Source organism: Acartia tonsa, chromosome 8 (assembly GCF_053477335.1).
Source record: "Acartia tonsa isolate MP-2025a chromosome 8, ASM5347733v1, whole genome shotgun sequence".
NCBI lineage: Eukaryota > Metazoa > Arthropoda > Copepoda > Calanoida > Acartiidae > Acartia > Acartia tonsa.
In genome coordinates, this window is record NC_137267.1 from 24,704,960 (window position 1) to 24,730,529 (window position 25,570).

Consider the following 25,570-nt stretch of genomic DNA (forward strand, 5'->3'; position numbering starts at 1 on the left):
AGAAGTTCTATTTGTACATAAATTATATCATATTATATCACATTACAAAGACTCTTTTAGAGAACCTACTAACTTCTTTATATTTGATTTAACTAGTTTTCTGCGGAGACTCGACAAAATGATGGCGAAAATTCATAAAAATCAAAAGATTTACAATTCAATTGATTGGACTTCGGTGGCTAATATTTTAGCAGGTAAATGCTTTTAGTTGTATAGGAAATTCCCAGGCTCCTTAATATCTTAAATATTTGACTAAGCATATGTTTGATAATAGATTGTGCAGAATATAAATTTGTAAAAATACCTGAGGTGAATTCTGAAAATAAAATTAGAGTCGCTTAGTGAGGCAAAATTATTTTTTTTTTAAATCCTCCAAAATCACATAAAAATCTACAAAAATTTAACAAAATCTTATGTTAATAACCCTTTTATATTTTATTTGATTTTTGTAGATTTTTTTTGCGGTTTTGGAGGATTTTTCACAAAAATAATTTTACCTCACTAAGTGACGCTAAATTTCATTAAGAATCCACCTCTGGTTTTTAATAGCAGAAAAACTACACTCCTCAAGGAAAAGAAAAGAAAGTTTTACTTTTAGCTACCTGTTCAATTTTATACCTTGGTGTTTAAAGGTGTTGCACTGTATGTAGACATAAGTTCAGGATAAACTTGTTGAACATTTAAAAAATTGATATTTTTCTACAATTGAAGTAACTTTCGGAAACAATAATGCAATTTTCCGCTTTATGAAAGTTAACTACCGAAATACTTTCATTTCTAGGATTTATATCCTATTATAGATTATATTATGTAACGCTAATCAGATAATGACTTATGGCTGTATTTGAAGCTTACATCGTTATTTTTGTAAAGGTGTTTATGAAACTGTTTGGAACTATCCTCATGTTATTGTCAGCATTCCTAACTTTAAGGTAAATAAATTTCATTTCATGTAATGGATAATTTGTAACAGCTTGACTTTACCGAAGCGTTTGATAGTTTTTTTTTTGTATTATTAGTAACTAGCGGATACGCTCCGTAGAGGCATTGAGGGGCTCTTGAGATGGTGGGAGGCTGAATTCGATTCCCACCCTCCCCCCCCCCCCCCACCCCATTTTAGTTTCCAAAAATAAAAGTTTAAAAATCGGGGTGGTGGGAGTTTTTTTTTGATGGGGTGAGTGATATTCGACCAATTTTTTCTAGAGGCGATTTCTTTTGGGAGGAGGTGTTGATACCCTTCCCCAATTTTGATCCTGTTACATTTAAAGGAAGAAAATACTCTTTTTTAGAACTTGATGACAACATGCCAAAATATTGTTTTGGGAGATGATCCTGACAGTAATAATCCTGGTTGCAGGCGTCTTACTATGCCATCTCAGGTATCCATCTATCTATCCGTATATCTATCTATTCATCTAATATGTATTGTTCTGAGAGATGATTATGACAGTAATAATCCTAGTTGTAGGCGTCTTACAATGCCATCTCAGGTATCTATCTATCTATCCGTATATCTATCTATTCGTCTAATATGTATTGTTCTGAGAGATGATCCTGACAGTAATAATCCTGGTTGTAGGCGTCTTACTATGCCATCTCAGGTATCTATCCATCTGTCTGTATATCTACTACCCGTTTATTTGTTTATCTATCCATCCTGTACAGTGATGTACACATTCGACTAAATACATTCTTATTCATCTATCCATCTTTCTGAAAATAATAATTCTGGATTTAGAAGTTTTACAATATATATACATTTTCTTTCTATCTTTCTATTTTTTATGTTCTTTTATCTTAATTATATTTGTTTATGTCTTTTTGTCTAGCTTTATGTCGTTTATGTTATTCTCCATTTTTCTGACTACCCAACAATACTTATCTATCTTTCTTATAGGGATTTTGTAGTGTGGTATTCAAGTTGATATCCCTTCAAGTTCTGGCCCTGGGAGACGCTTGGAGTTTGGAGCAAAGAATCCAATCTGATACAAACTTTAGCTCCAGCAATGTCCAGCTGGTTCAACAAGAAAGGTATACCTATACTTTGAGATAGTTACACCTAAGTATGCCTACTTAATTTATTTGAATCCAGCCAGAAATAGGTATTTTTTCAAAAGCAAAGCTACTCTGTAAGTCGTACGTTTTTTTAGTTAGTACATACGCCAATAATTGCATTTTTACAATAGATTTCTTAAGGATTATGATAAAGTATGTTAATCTTGTAGCTCTAGAAATTAAAGCAAAAAATATTATGGAGCTATGCTAAGCATTTATTGGTAAAAATGGTAACAAATACTTTTCAAAGGGGGTTTAAGAGGCAAAGTATTTTTTACAAATTAAATAAGATCGGCTTCCACTCACACTACTTAATCACAACTCATTTATTGAATAACTTTCTAATAAAATAGGTATTACTTTTTTTTCTTGTTTTTTAGTCGTAGTGACATAATGTTGTTAAACGTGCTAATTCCCCTGGTGCTTCACGTGGGAGGCGGCACAAAGAACATCCCCAAGCTGAGGAAGAATGATATTCTGTATGCTCTCAATCTTATTCTTAATCTAATTCAGTGTAAAGAGAGTAATCCTGCTTATAAGGTAAATTTTATTTTATTATTTTTTTCGAAGCCATAAATTTAATGAATTGACATAATATCTATTAATTGGTTTATATTTTGTTCAGGTATTATAAAGCTGGGATAAGTAAACTAATTTATTGTTATGCCTCCCGTAATCGTTTGGGTCAAATGAATGGGTGAAAACAAATTTCCCCTCCCTGAAAATAGATTGTTTAAATAGCAAGAACACGATTTTTTGGGTCATCTCAAAAAACGCTTATCTCAAAAAACGCCCATCTCAGAAAAAGCATTTTTCATAAAATGCCTACTACATTTTTAAAAATTATCTTGTAGTGAAACATATTCTAAGAAGGCATTGTGAATATTGTACAATATGTACATTATAAATCTTCTTATTGAAATATCTATCCCTGAAGTATAATGTCACTCTTGTACATTCCTTAGGCACTTTTATTCTTTTAATCATTTTGAGCAATAACATACTAAAGTAATGAATTTAAACATGGTGTTTCATTTTTCAGGGCAAATTTAAGTCTGCTCCAATAAATGTGAAAGTTGGATTTCTAGGTATGTTATATTATATTTTACAATGATTACATATTTTTTTTATATTAGAACTCTTTACATAGAATCTATCTGTTTGAACAATTAGATCTCACTAACCTATAAGAAGGATTCTGTTTTTTATACTTGCGATAAACATATATAATAATTATTCTAGGTTTGCGAGTTCTGATAACCTGCTATAGCAGATATCTTTCTGGAGAATGGCATAGAATTGCAAGAACTATTAGGTACAATTTTTGTATGAAATAAAACTTTACGACTTATTCGACTCTCTCTCTCTCTCTCCTTTCTTTCTATCTATCTATCCATCTATATATCTATTTCTCTCTTTCTTTCTCTATCTATTTTTTTAGCCCTTTTCATCTATGAAAATGAACGATTTAATTAAGAGACCAAGCTAATATTGCTAATTACTTTTGCAAGAGATAAATGAAAATGATAATGATGAAAATGATGATACCAAATTCTAGATACAATTATCTAATTAATATGAGAAAATGTTTCAATTCCTATGGTTTGGGATTTGAAATATTAAAATAATTTTACATTACAATATGCTAAAAACTAATTATGCAATTATAGGTGCTATGGAGCAAGGAACGAGACAAATGTGGCTCTTTGGAAGCTTCTAGATTATATTTCTGTTTATAGAACTCCAGTTTATAATCTACTACTACCATTTATTAGAACTAGGGTAAGTTTTACTTTCAGAGTTTTTAAAAAAATTATCTGTTTAATCAATATTTTTAAATTTTCTTTGATGTGGATATTTTACAAAATAAAACATTATAATAAACTAATTCTGTTTAGGAACGAGTATCTCCCGCCCCGGGTTCGAATCCCTCGCCTGTGCAGGGGGGAGGAGGAGTTTTGGGTGGACAGGATGTGAAGCAAAGCAAGGCTAAACTGCTCAACTCATTAAAAGGAGAAATAGAAGAATTGAGACAAGAAATTATTAAGAAAAAATCAGGTCACATATTTTTATATTACTTTCCATAAAGGATTCATGTGATTTTCTCAGCTACTTTTTGAGATAGATATCTAAAATTATTGTAAAGAATTGGCTAAATGGCATTTATAATTTCTCTGCGGAAATATGTTATAAAGATTTAAACAACATGTGGTTGCACCCCTAGCAACTAGTGGTTTTGAATTTTAAAACTGGACAGAAAAGTAGACTGAAACCATCTTAGGGTTTCAATCTAGAAATAAAAGGGATTAAAATAATTTTGTGACATATATAAAGCTTTCCTAAAATTTCAAACAAAAAAATACCTTACTACATTATATAATCAGTGATAAGGGATAGGAAACCTGGCCATAAATTAGGTCTCGGCCTGGTTTTGAAAGGGATCATGCAACTTTTACCATTTGCCTAATTTAATGACCTTACGAAAAAATAAATATAAATGGTGTTAGATCACATTAGTTTAATTATTATATCTGCTTAGAGTTAAACATTAAAAAAGGGCCATATAGAAAAAACAAAAATAACGGGATTATTTTTTTGGAAAGAAGGTAGCTACAAATTTTCATTTGGTAGTTTATAAATTAGATTGGTGATTGGTTGATACAAAACAAGCCCAAATCACAGATGGCGGAAATTTTAGAAGCAGACAATTCTAGAAAAAATAATGATTTCGTCTGCTACGAAAAATAAATATAAATGGTGTTAGATCACATTAGTTTAATTATTATATCTGCTTATAGTTAAACATTAAAAAAGGGCCATATAGAAAAAACAAAAATAACGGGATTATTTTTTTGGAAAGAAGGTAGCTACAAATTTTCATTTGGTAGTTTATAAATTAGATGTTGTATTTTGAATTTTAAAAATTTAGTACGGAATTGATACAAAACCTTAACCCTAATTTTTGTACAATACAACACAGTACAGATATATCATTACATTATAGTATCCAAAGAACTTGATAGAATGTTACCCAAGTGCATATTTATTTATCTATTTTGAATTTTAATTAGCAATGAAATTTTCAAATAAAATTTTTACTCATTAATAAAAATGCAAATAATACAAACTAAAATCTGTCTGAGGGAAACCCAACGATAGCTTTCTGACAGTTCAAATTACCAAAGTAAAAGATAAAAAATTTTGGGAGAGAAAAAACTTCATTTTAACAAAAGCCATTAATATATAGGTTTATAAAAAATTATGTTTTTTACTTTAAACTAGCTACCTGAATTTGATTCTATACTTTATCTACACACACACACACAGCTTTTTTAATAGCGTTTAGGACGAACCACTGCGTCATCCCAAAACTGGTTTATTAGGCCTAGGCTTGAAATAGGCCTGAAATAATATTTTCCTACGTTTCCCATCCCTTATCCCTGTATATAATAGGTTGTATATTATTTAGATAATTTGCTTGATGTTTCATCTGCACGAAGAGGACAAAGATCTTCTTATGTTGAATATGTTTCTGAAGTTTATAATAGGTAATTATTGCATTTTAATTTCAACTAGAAAAGATAAAATGTTTGAAATTGGTAAACACTTAGCCTTCAAGCCTGACGTGTTAATTTGTTTGTCCTAAATGTACTTGACCATGCATTCAATGTGCTGTTTTCAATCAATAAAGGGTATTAAGAATTCAATACTCAATTTTCTTCTTAACCAAAATAAATATTAACAATTTATTCTTTATTAAGAACTAGCGGCTAATCCCTAGAAGCCTCTAGAGGCACTTAAAGTGAGAGGGAGAAAGTGAACTCCCTCCCCCCATTTTTAATTTGAGTTTGAAAAGAAAATTTAAAAAAAAATGTTTTTGTTTGAGGGGGGGGGGGGAAATATTTATTGGTAGGGTGGAGATACCCTCCCACATAATAGTTATGAACTCGCCCAGGACCTATGAGAAGTTAAACATTAAATAAATCAACCTTCGACACACACACACAGACACAGATCCTGTTACTTTGTCATAAAGTTTAACAATTGACTGCCAAAAGATTCCTCGTTTCCCTTGAAATTTTACTCTTTGACATAATGCAAGTAATGATTTCAGATATGGTCCTCATTCTTCTACTTCAACCATTTGCTCTGGATCCAGAGATGGAGGGACAGGTAGCTCCCGCACAGAGACCACCACTAATCCTATCTGGAGATCCATGCGTCCTGCCAGCTCTGGCTCTAGGTATAAATATACAGGTAAGATTGCAATTTTCTTTTTTATATTTTTACAAAGGTCATGGACAATTATTCTATCAAATAAATAAAAAAGGACATAAAAATATCACGGGAACGGAATTTATGTTACATCTCGTAATCCGAGTATCTACTACAAATCCCGGAAGTGCATTATGATTAGTATTTTGTAATAAACAATTCTCTCAAATATTTGAATGCCCTGTTCTCAAATATTTTTAAGGATTATTGTCCTTGTACCTTTTATACTTTGAGTAGGTAATAATAAATGGTTGAATAGAAGTATTTAGATTTCTCTTAAAAGCCAGATTTTACCTACTTCTTTAATAACAAAGAAAATATATAATATATGAACTATAAGTCAATAAAATAATACATTTTGAAGTAGTAATAATCTGTGTGTAATAGAGAAATTAAATATAAGCATAAAACAAAAATATTTCAAATACTAAATTTCCGTCGGGAGGTAAATTCTAAAAAAAAGTTTTTCTCTCGACATAATCATATTAGGAAAAAGAAAATTAGAAAAAAAAGTATGGCCTTTTCAAACTCAAGATTTAATTTGGTTTTGATGTTATTTAATTTGCAGATTGATTTATTTCTGTAAAATGCTTATATACTGCAAGCTTAATTAAACTGTTATCATCAAAATTCTAATTCATGTTTATTTAGTAATTGCATTACTTCTGTAGGTTTATTAACTTAAGAATTTGTATTTAGTTATTGATTCAATGTAAATTTCTGCTTGATCAAATTGCAACTTTTGTAATTCTGTTTTAGTAAGAATCACATTTTGGTTTTAAATGAATCAGTGTAAAGTATAATATTTTATTTCTACTTGAATTTAAAGTATTTATCTATTTCTTGAGATAACAAGAATGACAACATCTATAGATACGATATTTGTTAATTTAGACAATACGTAAGGAATTGGCATTAGATTAATTAACCCTTAAGCTCAAATAATATAAGTATATTGCAGAGTTATTTGAATTTTTATTAAGTTGGTGAGCAACTTCGCTCCAAATATTGTTAAAAGAAATAAACTGGTAAAGCCTAGAAAGTAAACGTACGAACTATTTCCGGTAATTCTTTTGGAGAATCTATCTATGCTACATTAATTGTTATAAAATAGGATATTAATAATTCTGCCGAGTCTTATTACAATCAGACAATTCTCTCATGCCCAAGCTAAAGTTTTTAAGTAGTAACAAAGATTTCAAAGCTTTATGATCAATTTGAGTTGCCTTGAGTTTAACATAGCATTTCATATCAAAACTTGAAAATACATATTAAATACAAGTATTAATTAGAATTAAGTGAATATATGAACCACACTTTTTTTATAAATAGTTAAATTGTGAAAATATAAAATTTATCTCCTATTTTTAGGTTTTAATTTTAGCTGTTACTTCATGTTTTTAAGGGGCCCTTTATAATTAAAATTATTATAAATGTCTGTTGGTTTTTAAGTTATAAGTAGTTAGGAAATCATATTGGTATATTGGTAAATGTTAATTTTATGTTCTGTTTAACTTTTAGATTTACATATTGACATTAAACACTTTAAGATTTGTTTACGAGGCATATAGGTGATAATTATAATTATAAATGTTTAATCAAGGAAATATCATAAAGATTCTGTTAAACAGAGAGCAGATTATTGCAAATGCAGATTTATCTAATAAATCTTATATTCTTCTAGTTGTTTATCAGAATCTTTGTGCAAATCTATAATTTAAAGTAGAGTAGAAGCTAGAGAATTGTTTAGAATGTTGCAACTTTTATATTAACTGTTCAGTAATTTGTTCAATTGTGTAGTATAATGTTATTATTTCATTTTCAGACACTTTTTAATCATTTTAAGTTTTAAGAAGAAAGATATGAATAAGTAATTTAGAAAAAAAGTATTGAATCGGAATACGAAGGAGGTTTTTTTCGATAACTTTATGTCAAAACTACTGAATTTTATTATGCAGCCAATATTTTCCAGAGAGAGAGAGAGAGAGAGAGATTGGACAATAGACGGTGAATTGTTTTACCCCCAATCTTTTTTACCTATAAATCAATCATTGATTACCTGAAAAATTTTAAGGGTTAACATTTTATCATAGTATGATTTGAATATAATAGTGTAGTTGCAGCTTATAAAGTTATGAAAACTGCCTTCTTCGAATTTCCGACTTATTAAAAAAAAGATGCTGTCTAAAATGGTGCAAAAAATGGGGACAAATTTCAAATTGATTTGACGGGGCTGTTTATTTACGTCACAAGTGAGGGGAAAGAAAAGGGAAGGAGGAAAGAAACCCCCTAGAAAAGAGATGGGGGTATGACGTCACACGCCAAAAAAATTTGAAATTTGTCCCCATTTTTTGCACCATTTTAGACAGCATCAAAAAAAATGCAATTTGTCTTAAGCTGCGATTTTTCAAATTTTGGGAGGAAATAAGATAACTGAGAGACAATTTGACAAACGTTGGAATGTGCTGATTTCTCGTAGAATTGTGCTCAGTTCTGGTGCCCGGGGTTGGTACGCCAGGTATCCATATACAGGATATGGAAGTAACTCTGGAGAATTCAAACCTATTTGAGAAACTTATCGATGGGTTTGGTAAGATTAATGTTGTGGACCCCTACAAAAAAAAATCTTCCTATCCCCCTCATTTTTTCTCATCCCTAAAAAAACACGACCCAACCACCCTTTTCCACCACCAAACCCTGGTCCTATACAGAGATGAGGACATGTATGATTAAAAATAAAAATAAAGAAATAGATAAAACCAGTCTAGTTTTTATATACAGGTTGTGAAAATAATCCCAGAAAAACTTGCAAAGATATAAATCGAAATACACTAATTCAATAGGTTTTTGACTTTATGCATTGCAAGGTTATTGTTTTATCAACATCACTCAACGATTTATTAACTAAATTTAACCAAATCTATACAATAATTATGCACATTAAAACTTTAAAACTGAATACTTTTTATAGTTTTGCAAGGTTTTTTTAATTTATTTTTATTGCCTTGTATTTTCAACTATTAATACTTTTAGCTGCATATAACGTTTTCAAATTTTATTCGTTGATTCAAAATTATTTTTAAGAATACATGTTCAATCTCTGATATACAAATATTTCTTTAGTAAATGAATTTTTATTATATTCTATGCGATTTTTTAAAGACATGCGAAATATTACATTTAGTATAAATTTTTTTATATCTACAAAAAGACAAATTGTAGACATTTTTTACAGCCTTAAAAGTTATAGATATTTAACATATAGTGATTTCAAAATAATAATTTAATACATATATTTTATAAGCGATTAGATAAGCTTTACTTACAACTACATATACAAAAAAGCTTACCAATTTTTAAATACATAGTATTTTTTATCCGTCAAATTTACATATTAAGATTTTGACACATGTATTTTTAATCATATAAAAAAGAAACCCTTGTCACGTGTATTTCCTTTGGTACAAAAGGTAATTTTATATATAAAAAAAGAAAATGTATACAAACATAAAAATACGTTTTGTACCAATTAAAAAAATGTGCCTAAATCACAAGGTTCAGTTATCCAGCAAAAACTGTTTTTCCAAACCTATCAGAATTTTTCCATGATATTTTTTCATTTCAAATTATGTATCACCCCTGCTTTGAATATAAACCTGCAAAATATTTATCGAAAAAAATCTTATTATAAGGAAGAAAAGATACTTTTGAATTATAGCTAGAAATGTTTATATACGACTAAGAAGCATAATAAAATATTATTTGATTTATGTTTTTAGATAATATATAAAGGAGTTGTATATAAAATAAAAACGATTCAGACTTGTACATATAATTCGATTTTTACATAGTTAAAAAGTTGAATTGTTTTTTGTAAATAATTTTGCTACATATACAAAAAAGCTTACCAATTTTTAAATACATAGTATTTTTTATCCGTCAAATTTACATATTAAGATTTTGACACATGTATTTTTAATCATATAAAAAAGAAACCCTTGTCACGTGTATTTCCTTTGGTACAAAAGGTAATTTTATATATAAAAAAAGAAAATGTATACAAACATAAAAATACGTTTTGTACCAATTAAAAAAATGTGCCTAAATCACAAGGTTCAGTTATCCAGCAAAAACTGTTTTTCCAAACCTATCAGAATTTTTCCATGATATTTTTTCATTTCAAATTATGTATCACCCCTGCTTTGAATATAAACCTGCAAAATATTTATCGAAAAAAATCTTATTATAAGGAAGAAAAGATACTTTTGAATTATAGCTAGAAATGTTTATATACGACTAAGAAGCATAATAAAATATTATTTGATTTATGTTTTTAGATAATATATAAAGGAGTTGTATATAAAATAAAAACGATTCAGACTTGTACATATAATTCGATTTTTACATAGTTAAAAAGTTGAATTGTTTTTTGTAAATAATTTTGTATAGTTTTCTTTGTTTTGCATGATTGGCTGTTATGATTCAGTTGTTTTATGTTCTGGTGCATGATTCATACCAAATTATAATATTAAAATAGTAATTTCTGTTTTTTTAAAGATGTCCCTAAGAATTGAAGCTTAATAAAAACTTAAGTTTGACCTTTCATTTTAACATTCAAAACAAAAAATAATATTTCGTAATTTGTTTAAATCAATCTTCAAATAATTGGTAAATCCTTATTCCAGTTCCATGATAGTTCAAATGTACCTCTTGGTATTTTATGCAGAATAGTGGTAAAGATTTTTATGGATACTAAATTCAAATATTTACCATTGTTTAATATTTGAGAGATTTTCTTCCTTACTTTATTAACTTAAAACATCTGTATTTTCACATGAACCGACGAGTGGACCTCAGAAAGCCCTACACCAAACCTAGCTAATGCGAAATTTTTCAACCCTGTGTGATATTACCCTCGATGAGCTCTCTTAACCCTTACCAAACCTAAGCTAAGCTTGCCCAAAATAAGCATAATAACTCAATTTTTTTCTTTCAAACTTTGCCTGAGGCCCACAGTCAGTTCTACCTGGTTGTATTCTAAAGAATCTTTACCACTGAGCTGCTGTCAGAAAGTAATGCTTATGAATATATTTCTATGTAAAGGGTTTCGAAGAAAGGCAGATGGCAGGAGGACAAGTTACGCTGGAGAAAAAGTTGAAATGTCAGGTATAATTATGCAAAAAGATGTGATTTTTCCTGTAAATTTTGGTTTGTATTATATAAAGTAGTATTATAGTTTTTTTTTTATTTGTCCAAAACATTCTTGCTAACAACTGAATTGGTTGGGCTCTCCATTTTAAGAAAGTTTCACATAGGTCCCAGGTTTGTTTGAGCTATTTTAAATTTGAATCTTGGGATAGTTTTAAGCTATTTTACTACAGTCTTCTTCATTAATCAGATATTTAATCTTCTCCTTACTTCTTCTTGTTACTTATAGATAGATAGATAGATGTATTTCAACATAAGCATACAAAATGATAATAATATTTCTTACACATATTTACAAAATTTTATGCATAGTTTGGTACTTTCATAACCTGGGTTGGCCGTTGCAAAAGCTGGAAGTACCGATTTAAGACAAACATATTCAAATGATTTTTTAATGTTTCTAGCTACATAGAAATTTTAATCAGATAATTAAATTGGATATATACATATAACATATAAATAGGTTTAAATAGTATAAATAAATAGTAAGGTATTAATGATGCTATTTACACTATGATACAATGGGGTTAGAGAAATTCAAATTTTGATAGTAAATTAAGGCAAATTTTAATTATTTTTACAGACAAAACATTTTTGCTTATTACAATTAAAACTCTTATATTTATCTAAAGCTTTCTTTTTGATGAGATTTTTAGTGGAATTTTTAGTTTCAGCACACCTTATAGCAGTGTCTAGGTTGTTCCATATTTTAACAAAGCAAACATTAGGAAAAGTTTCTAGAGCTTTATGTTTAGGTAAAGGTACTTTTAATTTCATTACTCTGTTGGATAACATTGGTTCAAAAATATTATTGAATGAGTCTGGCATTTGTCCTGCAAGGAAACTTTTTACAAAGCTACCTATGTTAACAGTCATAATATCTTCAAGTTTAAGTAAATCAAGTTTTTCAAGTAATGGATCTACATGAGCATTGTACTTTGCATTAGCGACATATCTCACAGATTGCTTTTGTTTTAATAATAATCTACTCATTCCCTCACATTTAGCATTACCCCATGTTATAATAGAAAATTCCAAGTGCGATTTTACAAGGGAATTATATATAGATTTACGAATTTTAGTTGGTGCAAACTTTTTCAATTGATTTAATACAAAATTAGCACTAGATACTTTGTTAATAACTGAGTTTATATGGTGTTCCCACGTTATAAACTCATCTAGATGAACACCTACAAATTTAAAAGATTTAATACTACAATCATTTCCAATTCTTTCAATCTTTTCACCACCAATTTTTATGACTAGAGAATCTTGGACACACTGCATTTTTTTGGTTCTAAAAACCATGAACTTAGTTTTGGCAACATTAAGTGAAAGTTTATTTGCTTGAAACCAAAGTTTAGCTTTTTCTAGTTCAATATTAACCCTTTCCTCTAATCTTTTTAAATTGCTATCACTGTGTGCAAAAATTGTGTCATCAGCAAAAAGTGAAGAAAATATATCAATTGCATTTGGCAAGTCATTTACAGGGTGCGCCACATAAATCCGGACTTTTTCTTATTTTTAAAAAAATGAACATAAAATCGTCAATTTTAAAGATTTTATTGAATTTTAAAAACTGGGAAGCAAACTAGCTATATGACTATTAGATTATTCAATAAAATCGCCGCCAGCCTCAATCACCGCCTCAACCCGCCCCCTGAACCGCCCCCTGAACCGCCCCCAGACCCTGGTCACCATGTCCCTGTCCAAGCTGGCGAAGTTCTCCTTCATAGTGGCAATGAGGGAGGTCTTTGTGGTATAGGCGCGTCTATTGGTTCATGCTTTAATGGCGCTCCAGGCCCAAAAGTCAATTGGATGAAGATCGGGGCTGCTGGTAGGCCATATCTCCTTAGGGACGTGAGTAACTGCAGGATCCAAATTCACCCATCTTTCAAGCTACTCTTCGACACGGCGGCTCTCATTTGGGCCACAATTAAGCTAGAACAACGTTCAATACTTTTTTGGAAATGGCATGAAGATTAAGCTAGGGTTATCATCGCAACACATAGTCTAAAACGAGTTTTAAGGTTACAAATGGGCCCATGTAGTCGAGAACCGAGAAATTTTCACGAATTTTGACGTTTTTGACATCTCAAAATCTGCCACGTTTCACTTTGATGGAGTACTACGGCCAAGCCATTTCAGATAGAGAGCTCTAGTCTTTTCTAGTGTCTTACTTGTGTATCTAACAGTATCCCCAGCAAGTTGCATAACTCTACCTCACCTACAAATGGGCTGAGGTCACATTTAGTGGGCCCTAGTCAAGAATCCAGTGTAAGCTATCTGCGCGTTTCGGTTCTGCCATGTTGAACATAAGCGCTGCCAGCTCGGAGAACACGTCCTCCATCGTCTAAAAATTTTTATGGGCAAAAAGGTAATTACCCAAGCTTTTTATAGTGTGGTCAAACGTCATGATTGGTCAAGTAGTTTTGTTGCTATGGCCGTTTGAAAAAAGTCCGGATTTATGTGGCGCACCCTGTATATATAATAAAAACAGTATAGGACCCAGAACACTACCCTGTGGGACTCCATGGGTTATGTTTTGAATAGATGATTTGACACCATTAATTTCTACATATTGAGAACGATTATTTAAATAAGAATGAAACCATTTATTTGATAAACCTTTAAAACCATAATGGTTTAGCTTGGTTAAAAGAATTTGGACATTGCAAGTATCAAATGCCTTTTTTAAGTCAATGAAGCACCCCAGTGTGTATTTTGGTGTTTGAGAATCAAGACCTTGGTATATTTTATTCAATAATTGAATTAAGGGCTGTGTTGTGTTGTGCTTGGGTCTAAATCCATACTTATGTTTATAAAGAATATTGAACTTATTTAAGTATTTAAACATTTGACAGGCAACTATTTTTTCCAGTAGTTTAGAAAAGGCATTTAATATACTAATAGGTCTATAGTTATCAAATGAATTATTCCTTCCTGATTTAAAGATTGGCAAAATTTTAGCGCATTTATAATTGTTTGGAACAAAGCCATGTTTAAATGAAAGATTAAATAGGTGAACAACAGGATCTATAATACTTGGCATAATTTCTTTTAAAAGTTTAGTAGAAATATTGTCAGGTCCACAACTTAGTTTAGGTTTTAGCTTATTGAGAGTAGAAAAAATTATTTGAGGGGTGATTTTTTGAAAGACAAAATTTTCATTGACTGGAACCCCAAGGTAGTCATTAAAATCATTTTCGCAAAATGGAATTTCATCTGCTAGGCTGGGACCAACATTAATAAAAAAATTGTTAAAACCCTCACAAATATCTTGAAAGTTTTCATAAGATCTGTTATCATCAGTAAAAAGATTTGGGATAGAATGCGTTTTTTTATTCTTGTTAATAAGTTGATTAATTGTAGACCAAGTTTTTTTCATGTTAGACGAAAATTCATTGAATTTAGAAAAATAATACTCTTTTTTGGCTTTCCTAACTGCAGATTTATAAATATTATTTGCAATGACAAATTTTCTATTGCTATCAACGGTTTTATCCTTAAATTTTTGTCTTAATAACATTTCTTTTTTCTTTCTTAGGTTTAATAAAGCTGGTGACATCCAGGGATTTTGGGGGATAACTCTTTTGTTGGGTTTTATAGTTTTAAAAGGGAAACATTTTTCAAAGTTTTCATTGATAACATTAGAAAAGTTTTCAAAAGCACTCTCTGGATTACAATCTGTAGTTATGTCAGACCAATCAAAAGAGGATAAGGATTGCTTAAATATTTCAGTATTTTCATTAGACATATTTCTTTTTTGTATAAAAGAATCTTTGTTTTGCTTAGGATTACTAACATTTAAGTAAAATATTGGGAGATGGTCAGATAGACTTGAGTAAATAAGTCCGGCATTGTAATTATCCATCCTTTTATTTGTAAAAATGTTATCAATCAAAGTGGCACTTGTTGGTGTAATTCTGCTAGGTAATGTAATAACTGGTAAAAAAGAATGAGAGATTAACATATTTAAAAAGTCGTTGGTTGGAGAATGTTCATTATATTTAAGCAGATTAATATTTAAGTCAGAGCAAAGAATTATTTCTTCTGCATTCATAATTTTGAGAGAAGTTAGAGTTGTATTAAGCCAATCAGAAAAAAATTGTATATTGCTATTAGGTATTCTATAAATATTTGCGATTATCTTAAACTTGTTTCTTGAAATGTAAACTTTAATTATTAAAGATTCAAAATTGTCATTAAAGCACGAGAATTCTTTGATAATTTCATAGTTTTTTAAGTTAGATAAATAAATAGCCAAACCCCCTCCCCTCTTTACTTCCCTATCTTTTGAGATTAGATTATAATTATTTAGACAGACTAAATCTTGATTTTTGATTCCCCACGTCTCTTGGACACATAAACAAGAGAAATTAAAGTCTTTGTTTTTGGATTCCTCTATCAAGTCTCTAAGATCATTTGATTTATTTGAAATACTGCGAATATTTAAGCTTAAAACGGAAAAAATTTCACTTTTATTACTAACTAGCGATTTAAATTCATTTTGATCAACATACTTACAACTATGCCCAAAATCACTATTCAATACAAGCTCATTCTGACCATTACTTGAAATTAAATCTATATCATCATCAAAGCCCTATAATAACAGATAAGTTTAAATTTTACAATTAAAAAGTGCCAGTTTGGAAAATTAATTTTATAAGTTATACTATTAAACCCCAAAATAGTAAACTTGATTATCATATAGTAAGAGATTGGTGACATACAATAGAGATAAAGTGTAGAGTGGTGACGTTAGTTTAGACATATATTAGATTTGATATCAGAGAATGATTTTTAAATTTAGAATCAATTTAATTCTTTTTCACATATTTTGGCTTTGTATCAGATTTAACACCAACATGATTAGGCAGATAGCTGTCGATATCACTTATGGTGTAAGTAAACGAATTTTCACTTTTGGGATAGTAAGTTAGCCAAACGGGTTTTTCGCCTTCTTTGACAGTCATGTTAATGTCTCCATTTTGGTTTGTGTCAAATTTGTGAATGGATCCTTTTTTCTTTAGAAATTTGATATGACCTAAAATCTTATAACGATTTTTAGTTAGCTGGAAGTTTATGAAGAACCTTTGTCTGGGAATGGATGACTTTACCTTCGGCCCAGGATGTGAAGAGTCACATTTCTTGGTCATATCCTCCCCCTCCTTCTTGTCCCCCTCCCCCTCCTTCTGGTCCCCATACCCCTCATTCTTGACCCCCTCCCCACGCAGAGCCCCGCCTCCATTTTTCGGTATATCTGACTTCTTTACTCCTCCTCTTTTGACAGCGGAAACCAAATCAAAATAGGGTGACCCATTTTTTCTGTTCCAAATTTTTAGCAGGACTGAGTTGTTTTTTAGTTCATGTACTGCTGTTATGTCAGATTCAGGAATTCTGACTCCATAGCACTCATGGACAAGATCTAATGTCCTATCTGTCAGAGTTCTTGTGTCCTGTTCATCATGGGGTTCAAAGAGACTTTTCCATCCTTTTTCAACATTAGGCGGGCTAGTAAGTATAAAGTTGCCCTTAAGATTACGTTGCAATGAGTAATCTGCTGTATTCAACGCTTCTTTAGCCTCAGCCTTAGCAGTCTTCACATCATCCTTCAGATTTGTGCATTTGCCATCTTTGCCAACAGTTTTCCACTCTGATCCACTAGTGGAAATTATGTGCTGGCAAACAATAAATAGGTAGTTAAAAAGTGCTTTGTTGTTATTAACATCGACTTCACACTTTTCTCTTCCTATTTTCTTCAATACATCTTTCACTACCTCGCCATCAACTTTCTTGGCCATTTTTTTAGAAATAAAAATTTTGTGTCACCCTACTAGTTTAACTGTAATTCACATGAATAGGATTATAGCGGTCAAACTAATTATGTGTTGCTTGCTTGAGAACTAGATCACAACTGAGAACTAGATCACAACTGAGAACTAGATACCAATGAAATACAATGTAAACTTTTTAAACCAACTTCTAGGTACATACACATTATGTGCTTTTCCTCAGAGTGCCAATAGAGCATTAAAACTCTTACCCCTTATTTTTGAAATAAACTAAAAATAGGGGGCTGGCTTTTCTTATTTCTGAACCTTAGGGAGAACCTACCCCTGCAAGGCTATCCAGTATCCGATATAAAGTAACTTACTTAAAGTAAAAAAAAAACGAAAAACTAAACTTAACCCCAATAATTTTTTTTGAATGAGGGGATTGGAGTTTTTGTGCTCGACAAGAGAATTTTAGGAAAAATGCCCATATTTTATTATATATATATATACTTCAATCAATGTAAATTATAGATTCTCATCTTCATTTGGCTTCCAACTCAGAACCAAGACTCTTTAGGAAAGGAACAGTTCTTAGAAATAAAAACCGACACAATAACCAAACAGGTAAAAATTTTTGGTCTGTAGAAATCGACAGTTCTTTCAAAAATAAAGTTCTATTAAAGAAGAAACAAGCATGACTACATCCGTAAGAGCGATGCTCTGAAATCCAATGAAAGGAAAAACATATTATAACTCTTGTATAGCATCACTAAAAAAGCTGAATATTTATTTCTAAATAAATTTGTACATAATTTTATTGCAAAATTGTGTTAATGCAGGATGCAATAAATGACAAACTTTTATTTTTATGATTTGATTTTAGAGATGAATAGGATAATTATATCATACAATAATTTAAAGAAAAGGAAAAAATCTGCTTTTTTAAATAGACATAGGGACTTTCTGTTCACGATTATAAAGTTTAAAACCGATAGGACAATTTTGGCATATTCAAATTAACAAAACGGACGGACCGACACTAATTAAGGAAAAGATACGCTTTTAAAAATATCAATGTTAAAATTTTTAGTATGTGAGAACCCGGGGGGTGAGGTAACCCCTCCAGTGGCTACTTCCACTAGTCTCGAGGAAATAGAGGATCCGGCCAACAAGAAATTTAGCAGAGTAAAGGTAATGTTGACCAAGTAATAGGATTCTCTTATGAATTCTTTTAAAAGATTTTTAGGATTTTGATTGAAAAAATTTGTTTTCAAAATGATGAAAACACAGCAGTCACAAAAAGTAATTAACACAGGATTAATTTGTAATGTAAAAATTTAGCCAACACTTACGATTTCATTCAAATAAATATTTTTAGTGATAAAGAAAACTAGAGGTTCAAAACAGCTGTTTATGAAAAATAACGATAAAACTATAAAAAAAATATTAGGATATCCTTGCTCTATTTTGTATGTTAGGTATGCCTTATTCTTGGATTTATTCAAGAAAACTAAGTATACAACAAACAAAAAGAGGGTGTTTTAGGAGAAAACCCTTCTTTTTTATTCTGCATATTGTTAACCACAATAATTGATTTGGATGAACAAGCTTTCTGATTGTTTACTTTAATTGTCTATTTCAGGCCCAGAGCAGGAAAACCTTTAAATTTAAGCAGAGAAAGAAATGCACAACAAGTCCAGGAACCATCGTGGATCAGGTCATTGAGAGTGACAACTCTGATGCTCAGCAGCTTCAACCATCTCCAGGTAAAACTTTATACGAGCCAGCTAATAGTTCCTATAAAAATTACGTCATACAATACAAATGACTAATGATAGGCAGCATACATTTTGATTGACCAATAGTTGGCCAGTATGACTTCATTTATTATGGGCATTATAAAAAGCTTCTATAGTAAGAATTTCTTAGACCAATATACGCCTATTTTGTAAATCACTTTGTCTGTTCTTTGTATTCTGTACCTACTGAAAATATTATTTTCTTGGCTGTTATGTAATATAGATTTCTAAATATATTGTGAATATTACCTACACAAATTTAAAAACTGACTTTTTGTATGAGTGTTGTCTACACAATGAGGAGAATCGAAGTTTTACAGTAGAAATATTTTTTTTCCTTAAAAGAATGTCTTTGAAAGTTCCTCGTGAATCATTTCCTCTTAATGTTGTCTTCTAATTTGTGAATGAAATTAATTATTTTCAGGAAAAAATCTTGACAGCCTAGATCAAGGTAAACCAGCATCAATAGAGAGAAGCAGTTTTAGAATTAGTCCAGCAGTTAGCAGTACAAGACCAGTTCCTAGTGTAAGCAGTCCAATGGCAAGCCAAGCTGTCAGTAGCTCTATGCCAATACAAGCTGTCAGTAGCTCAATGTCAATTCCAGCTGCCAGTAGCCAAATGCTAGGCCAATCTATCAGTAGCCCAATGCCATGCCAAGCTGTAAACAGACCCTTGTTAAACCAGGCACTAAGCAGCTCTATATCAAGCCAAGCTGTCAACAGCACAAAACCAAGCCAAATGATGAGCAGCAGCAAACCAGTGATGACCATAAGCAGCTGTACATCAAGTGGTTCTTCTGTGACCTGCAGAATCACAGCAGCTACTCCAATATACACACAGGCAGGAGAGCTTAAATAGAAATGAATTTGTTTATTTTTCACAGGGACAAGGGAATTTTTGATTGGTTTGTACAAAAAAAACAATCTATAAATTTGATGCTAGAAATAACCAATCATGTTAGGAATACACGTTATTAGTTAATTTAAGCGACACATTAAAATTTAGAAATTTAGATTTATGTAATATTTATAGAGCGCTTTATTTTAAAGTATTATATCTGTTAAATAGTAATTATACATACTTGCAAATAAATATTATTCAAAATCTATTTAAGCATTTCTTTAAGACTGCAAGCAGCATCTGTCAGAGTAGCAGCAATGTCCCCAGTGCCAACTGTCAACCAAGCACACCGACAGCGAGCACAAGCAGCTGTCATCCAAGCACACCATCGGCTAGCACAAGTAGCTGTATTCCAAGTACAAAGATAATAGAAACATCCAAGATGACACAACCAGAAAAATGCAAAGTAGATACTCCTGAAAAGCAAAAAGACAGCAAAGCAGAAAAAGACACCGCACCCGAAAAGAGTAAAGAGCACAAACTGGAAAAGGGACTGAAAAAAGACCCGCCAAAAAAGCCGGACAAAATATCGTACAAACCGCTGTCTATGACGGCAGCTGTGATACGTAGGACGCGACAGAGTAAGAAAGCAGCGGCTGTGAAGCAGCATAATGACTGTATTGATGACGATGACAGCTTCAGCTCGACCAGAACCTCCAGCACTATGGGATACAGGTAATGATTTTCATGGGGAAGGAAACAAAAGAAATTTCCTTTGATTGTATGTACTTAGTAACTGTTAAGTATGAACAACGAAAGTTGATCAATTTACAACCCTTTTTCTCCAGGTGGGAAGGGGAAAGCGAGTGGATTATTTCAAATACAAAATTACCCCTTTGTTAAAGTTATTAAGCAAACGAATAAGAAAAAGTGCAAAACAGTACAAACGGACAAAAATAATTCTTTCATATCAGGGGGGTTCTCACGGGCGATTCCTTTAGACCTACAAGAAGATTTACGTTTAAAAAGGTTCATATTGGTCCTGCGGTTAGCTAAATCTTGAGCTACAGACCGACAAAGACTCCTTCACTTTTATATGATTATAGGGATAGTTTTGGTGAGAATGATGACCATTGTTTTGATCTTCTGGAGAGATATGACAACAGCGCTGCTATTATGAGGCTTCTACAAAGTAGAAGAAAAGAATCTAGCATTGAGGAAAAGGTAGGTTTCTTATGCACAATATTTCTTTAAAAAGAAACCTAGCCTTTTTCTGGTTTTTTTTAAACAAAAAAGTGTCGAATTTCATCAATTTGTTTTTTTACATCAAATCATAGGTGAATTCTTTTTTAAAAATTAGGGTCGCTGTGGGGCAAAATTGTTTTTATAAAAAATCCACCAAAATCACATATAAAATCACCAAAAATTAAACAAAATCTTAGGTTAATAATTGTCTTAATTATTTATCATTGAATAAAACTGAAAAAAAAACTCTAAAAAGTTTCCCTAAAAAACCAAACAGTTTTTGAATTTCTATAGAAGCACAGACAGACTGGCGCGGATATAGTAAGTTATTAAGTAATTTCCAATTAAATTAAGCTAACAAAATGATTAAGGATGATGATGATGATACAACAACAGCTACTGAACAAATGGATGAAAATACTTTGATATGAAATAATGAATATCCAAATTTTTTATGAAAAATTGGGATTTAAACAACAATTAGCTTTATTTTTAGTTGAATATTTGGAAAAATCTGTAAAAATTCTTCTAAATTATTCTTTAGGTGATAGCAACTTTTTCAAAATAAATTTTTAACTGGAAAGAAAGGATGGTAGAAATAGAAAACAAAGAATTTCAAATTTAATTAGAATTTAATGTTTTTTATATAAAAATTAAGTTTTATATGAAAATATCAAAAATTAAGTTTTATATAACAATTGGTTTAATTTGTTGTATATTATATGAGAATTATATTTTATTCAAAATATTCATTATAAATTATTTACTTTGCATGAAATTTACAGCACATTTATACTCATTTTTAACCTACCAAGCGCGTTCTACAAAGCTTAGCTTTCCTCAATCCGAAAATAAAAAGCTTAGTAATTTTGGAGATATCTTTTTGGGCGGATTTTTTATAGTGTTCACTTACTCAACTAACTATAACATCGCAAAGTGTTAATAGTACATTGGATTAGACATTGTTCTGTTTTTCCTAAAATTTTGCATTTGAATGTTATGGCCGTTTGCGATTTTTTTTACCTAAATTCATAATATCAGTATTACTACAGATGAATATTAGTTGCCAAAGAAAATGTGATAAATTGTTTTGATATTGTTAGATTTAATTTTTTTCTTTATAGCTAAATATAAAATTTTATAATAGAAATTGTAAGGATGAAACTATTATTTTTAAAAAATTTTTTATTTAAATTACGTGCATCAGAAGTTATTAATGCCACTTACTTGTGTGTTATTTTTAATCTTTGGTGTGCCATTTGTAAAAAAAATTAATTTTAATGGAAAATTGTTAAAACTTGTTAGCTTATATAGTAAAATTAAATCATAATTATACATTTATAAAAAGTATTATCAGATGTTTATTGTTAGAACAATATTAGATTAAAATATATTATTGAATTTTTATGCTCTAGTTCATTTCTATATCATAAAAATGAAGCCTTGATAGCCCCTGTAAACAATGTTGGCATTCTATCTACATGCAATTTCAAGTTTATATTTCGACTATACAGCTTTAATTAAAAGTGGTTGTGAATGACAGACGAATAACGTTGTGTTGACATAATACCGACAAAATTAGTTGACAGGGGGAGCCTGGGTAAGTAAACTTAGAGCTGAGTACATAAATAAGGAAAACTAACTCTAAACTAAAACTAAAACAGTCATATTGAGATATTAAGCTTCAAACAAAAAACCTTAATATTTAAAACAGAATGTAACACTCAAAACCCTCGTTATATCTAGTTTTTAAATAAAAAAAATATTTTAAATTCCTGCCATCCCTGATTTCGCTAGATATATAAAAAGTTTGTTTCAATTACTTTACCTTCTTTACTTTTACTGTCTGCTAACTTTTCGTCCTTCTCTTGTGGTGACTATAACAAACATTTACTAATATGTTCAATAATACTACATTTAATATACTAAAAGTACATTAGTACCCAATATTTTATAACCACGGTATGTTATTCTTTTGCATAAAAACTTTGGTATTTTTTAATTGCATTGTAATTGGTTGGTACTAAACTAATAGTGTCCAAACTTTTTAACCATCAATGTTAATCTATGGAAAGGGTTAATTTGTTTATCATCATTGGATATGTTAAAACATCCCGAAGATTAGGTTCTTGTGCTGTATCCTTTCTCTAGGTAATTAACCACTATTCATAATTGAAACTTTTAAGGGTGTAAAAAAAGTAACCTCTTCCCGTCACCAACCTCAAAAAAAATATGGCTGTTAGTGTGGAAACTCCCCTACCCCAACCTCTCTAGAGATCAAGTATCTAGAAAACATTTTTATAAAACGTATATTTTGTACATAATAATAAGTTTTATGTTATATAATATTCTTAATATAATATACATTATGTATTTTCTTTCAAACTAAAAAGAATTGTTTACTTTCAGTTCAAAATATGACAACAAAGTTTTGGAAAAAAATAAACATATACTTTTGCTTGAATCAAAAATAAAACAAGAAATAGATGCATAATTGACAATTTTGGATGTATAAATGCCGTGTTAGATGTTTATTTGTCAGTATACCTACAATACATAACAAATTACTGTCAAATTTACATCCATACAAACAATTTTGACAAAAAAAGCACTGTATTTCTGCCAGTTGTAGAAACGACAACGTCCCTGAGACATATCGATATCAAAGCCCTATATAATATATATCCAAAATATGTATTATGAACCTATATTGATGACACTATGCTCTCTTATAGAGTGAAATTTGCAGCGGGCTAAAATAATGATTCCCCCCTTTACCCCATCATCTCATACTGGATGAAAGAACTGACCAATAAATGAGGACTATATAAGCAAACTAAATTGAAAACAAAATTTATCCAGTCAATATATCCATTGCTCCTAGAAAGATGAAAGTATTTGTTTAACAATGCAGAAGAAATTGTTTTCTAAAGTTGACAAAATTTAAACTTTTCTGTATTTTAACAATTTCCAAGATCTACCATTTTTATTTTATTTTATCATATGATTCTCTGTAAAATAGCGAAAAGCCAGCCTCAGACCAACACTCCTTATAGGAGTTTCTGAGATCTTGTTGGATACAGCTGTAGATTAATTAAAAAGTTGAATTTTTTAAAATTATTATTATTATTGGTAACTAAAATATGATGTAAATTCTGTGCCTAACAAGTAGATTAATAGTTATCTATCGCATCGTATCATAAACAACTTTCCGCGGATATAAAAATTAAAAATTAGAAGATTAAAACTAGTTTTGTCAGACCCGAGAGGCCGAAGACCCGGGCTAACAAAACTGGTTTGAAATTTATAATTTAATATTAGTGGAAAATTGTAAAAGGGCGAAACACTGTGTCTATGGATATATATGCTCGTTCGGTCAGGTATTAGGCTGAACTAGAGCACTCTTAGGGGAATGAAAAATCGTACTAATTAGCCATAAGTGCAAGGCCCCCAACTAATCATAAGTTGGTTGAGCTCTCTGGTCGAAATTTCATTCCTTACTCGTCCTGGGTTAATGGCGCAATGGATAGGGTGTTGGCCTGGTAATCTAAGGGTTCCCGGTTCAAGCCCCGCCACGTGCAAAATTAACTCTGACGAATTGAGCCATACTGATGAGCCCTAAAAGGGCGAAACACTGTGTCTATGGATATTATATGATACTATTCATGATTTTTCAGTATGTCAGAGAACCGTTTCTAATACAGCGGATATTAATCGGTTTTGAAGCCATACTGTAAATATGATTTCTTGACATAAATATGGGCCAGAATTTTTACAATAACCCAATTTTTCTTTTTCCAACAATTTTTCTTCCTTTCTGATCTGTTCAACTTTTCTTATCTATGATAAATTGATACAATTTAACCTTTAAAAGTGCGGCGCATTTTTTCAAAGGATTTCCAATTTTGCAAGATATCTTTGTTCAATATGTTTTAATTGGGGAAGGGATGGGCTGGCTTGCTGAGCTCCTTGATTAATATTTATTGTAGGTAGGGATGGGTAAAATGAATATAGATGCAAGGCTTATGAATTTAATGGAGGGCCATACCAAATACACCCTTTATGAGATTTTTAGAACATTCCTAAAATCTGAAAGAGCCACCACAGGTTCATATTTTCTAGGAACAATTTGTCTTCAGAGGGTGGTGGTTTCCTCCATATAAATAGTTATTAACCTTCTCTGGACCTATGAGATGCTATATTGTAAAGGAGTACCATATAGGTCAGTGGTTAGCGAGATCCTTCAGTACAGACAGACAAACATCCTGTAATATAAGGATATTCTGGTCATAAAAAAGGAAGAAGTTTTGTAAGTAGAGCACAGAGAAAAATGTGCAATCCTTTGCTATGATTACATGTATGTATAAG

The 25,570-nt window shown here is 30.7% G+C and overlaps 1 protein-coding gene across 2 annotated transcripts; it reads left to right on the top strand.

Moving 5' to 3' along the window:
- Positions 1 to 66: 66 nt before the first annotated feature.
- On the top strand, positions 67 to 22,607 carry LOC145326340 (uncharacterized). 2 transcript variants are annotated; one of them, XM_080169650.1, is made up of 20 exons: positions 67 to 194; positions 874 to 932; positions 1,290 to 1,379; positions 1,898 to 2,031; positions 2,436 to 2,595; positions 3,098 to 3,143; positions 3,298 to 3,370; positions 3,726 to 3,837; positions 3,954 to 4,113; positions 5,525 to 5,603; positions 6,170 to 6,312; positions 8,810 to 8,920; positions 11,434 to 11,496; positions 17,850 to 17,942; positions 18,409 to 18,509; positions 18,961 to 19,084; positions 19,542 to 19,957; positions 20,244 to 20,692; positions 21,064 to 21,181; positions 21,574 to 22,607. In XM_080169650.1, the coding sequence occupies exons 1-20, from the start codon at positions 119 to 121 to the stop codon at positions 21,631 to 21,633; spliced, it is 2,667 nt and encodes an 888-aa protein (XP_080025776.1). In that variant the 5' UTR covers positions 67 to 118; the 3' UTR covers positions 21,634 to 22,607. The 2 variants fall into 2 exon arrangements, with proteins under 2 accessions (XP_080025776.1, XP_080025777.1); XM_080169651.1 differs by lacking the exon at positions 8,810 to 8,920.
- Positions 22,608 to 25,570: the final 2,963 nt, after the last annotated feature.

Coding starts and splice junctions, on each gene's coding strand:
- LOC145326340 (XM_080169650.1), top strand. CDS start 119: ATGATGGCGAAAATTCATAAAAATCAAAAGATTTACAATTCAATTGAT. Junction 4,114..5,524: donor AATTATTAAGAAAAAATCAG/GTCACATATTTT, acceptor TATATTATTTAG/ATAATTTGCTTGATGTTTCA. Junction 6,313..8,809: donor CTCTAGGTATAAATATACAG/GTAAGATTGCAA, acceptor GATTTCTCGTAG/AATTGTGCTCAGTTCTGGTG.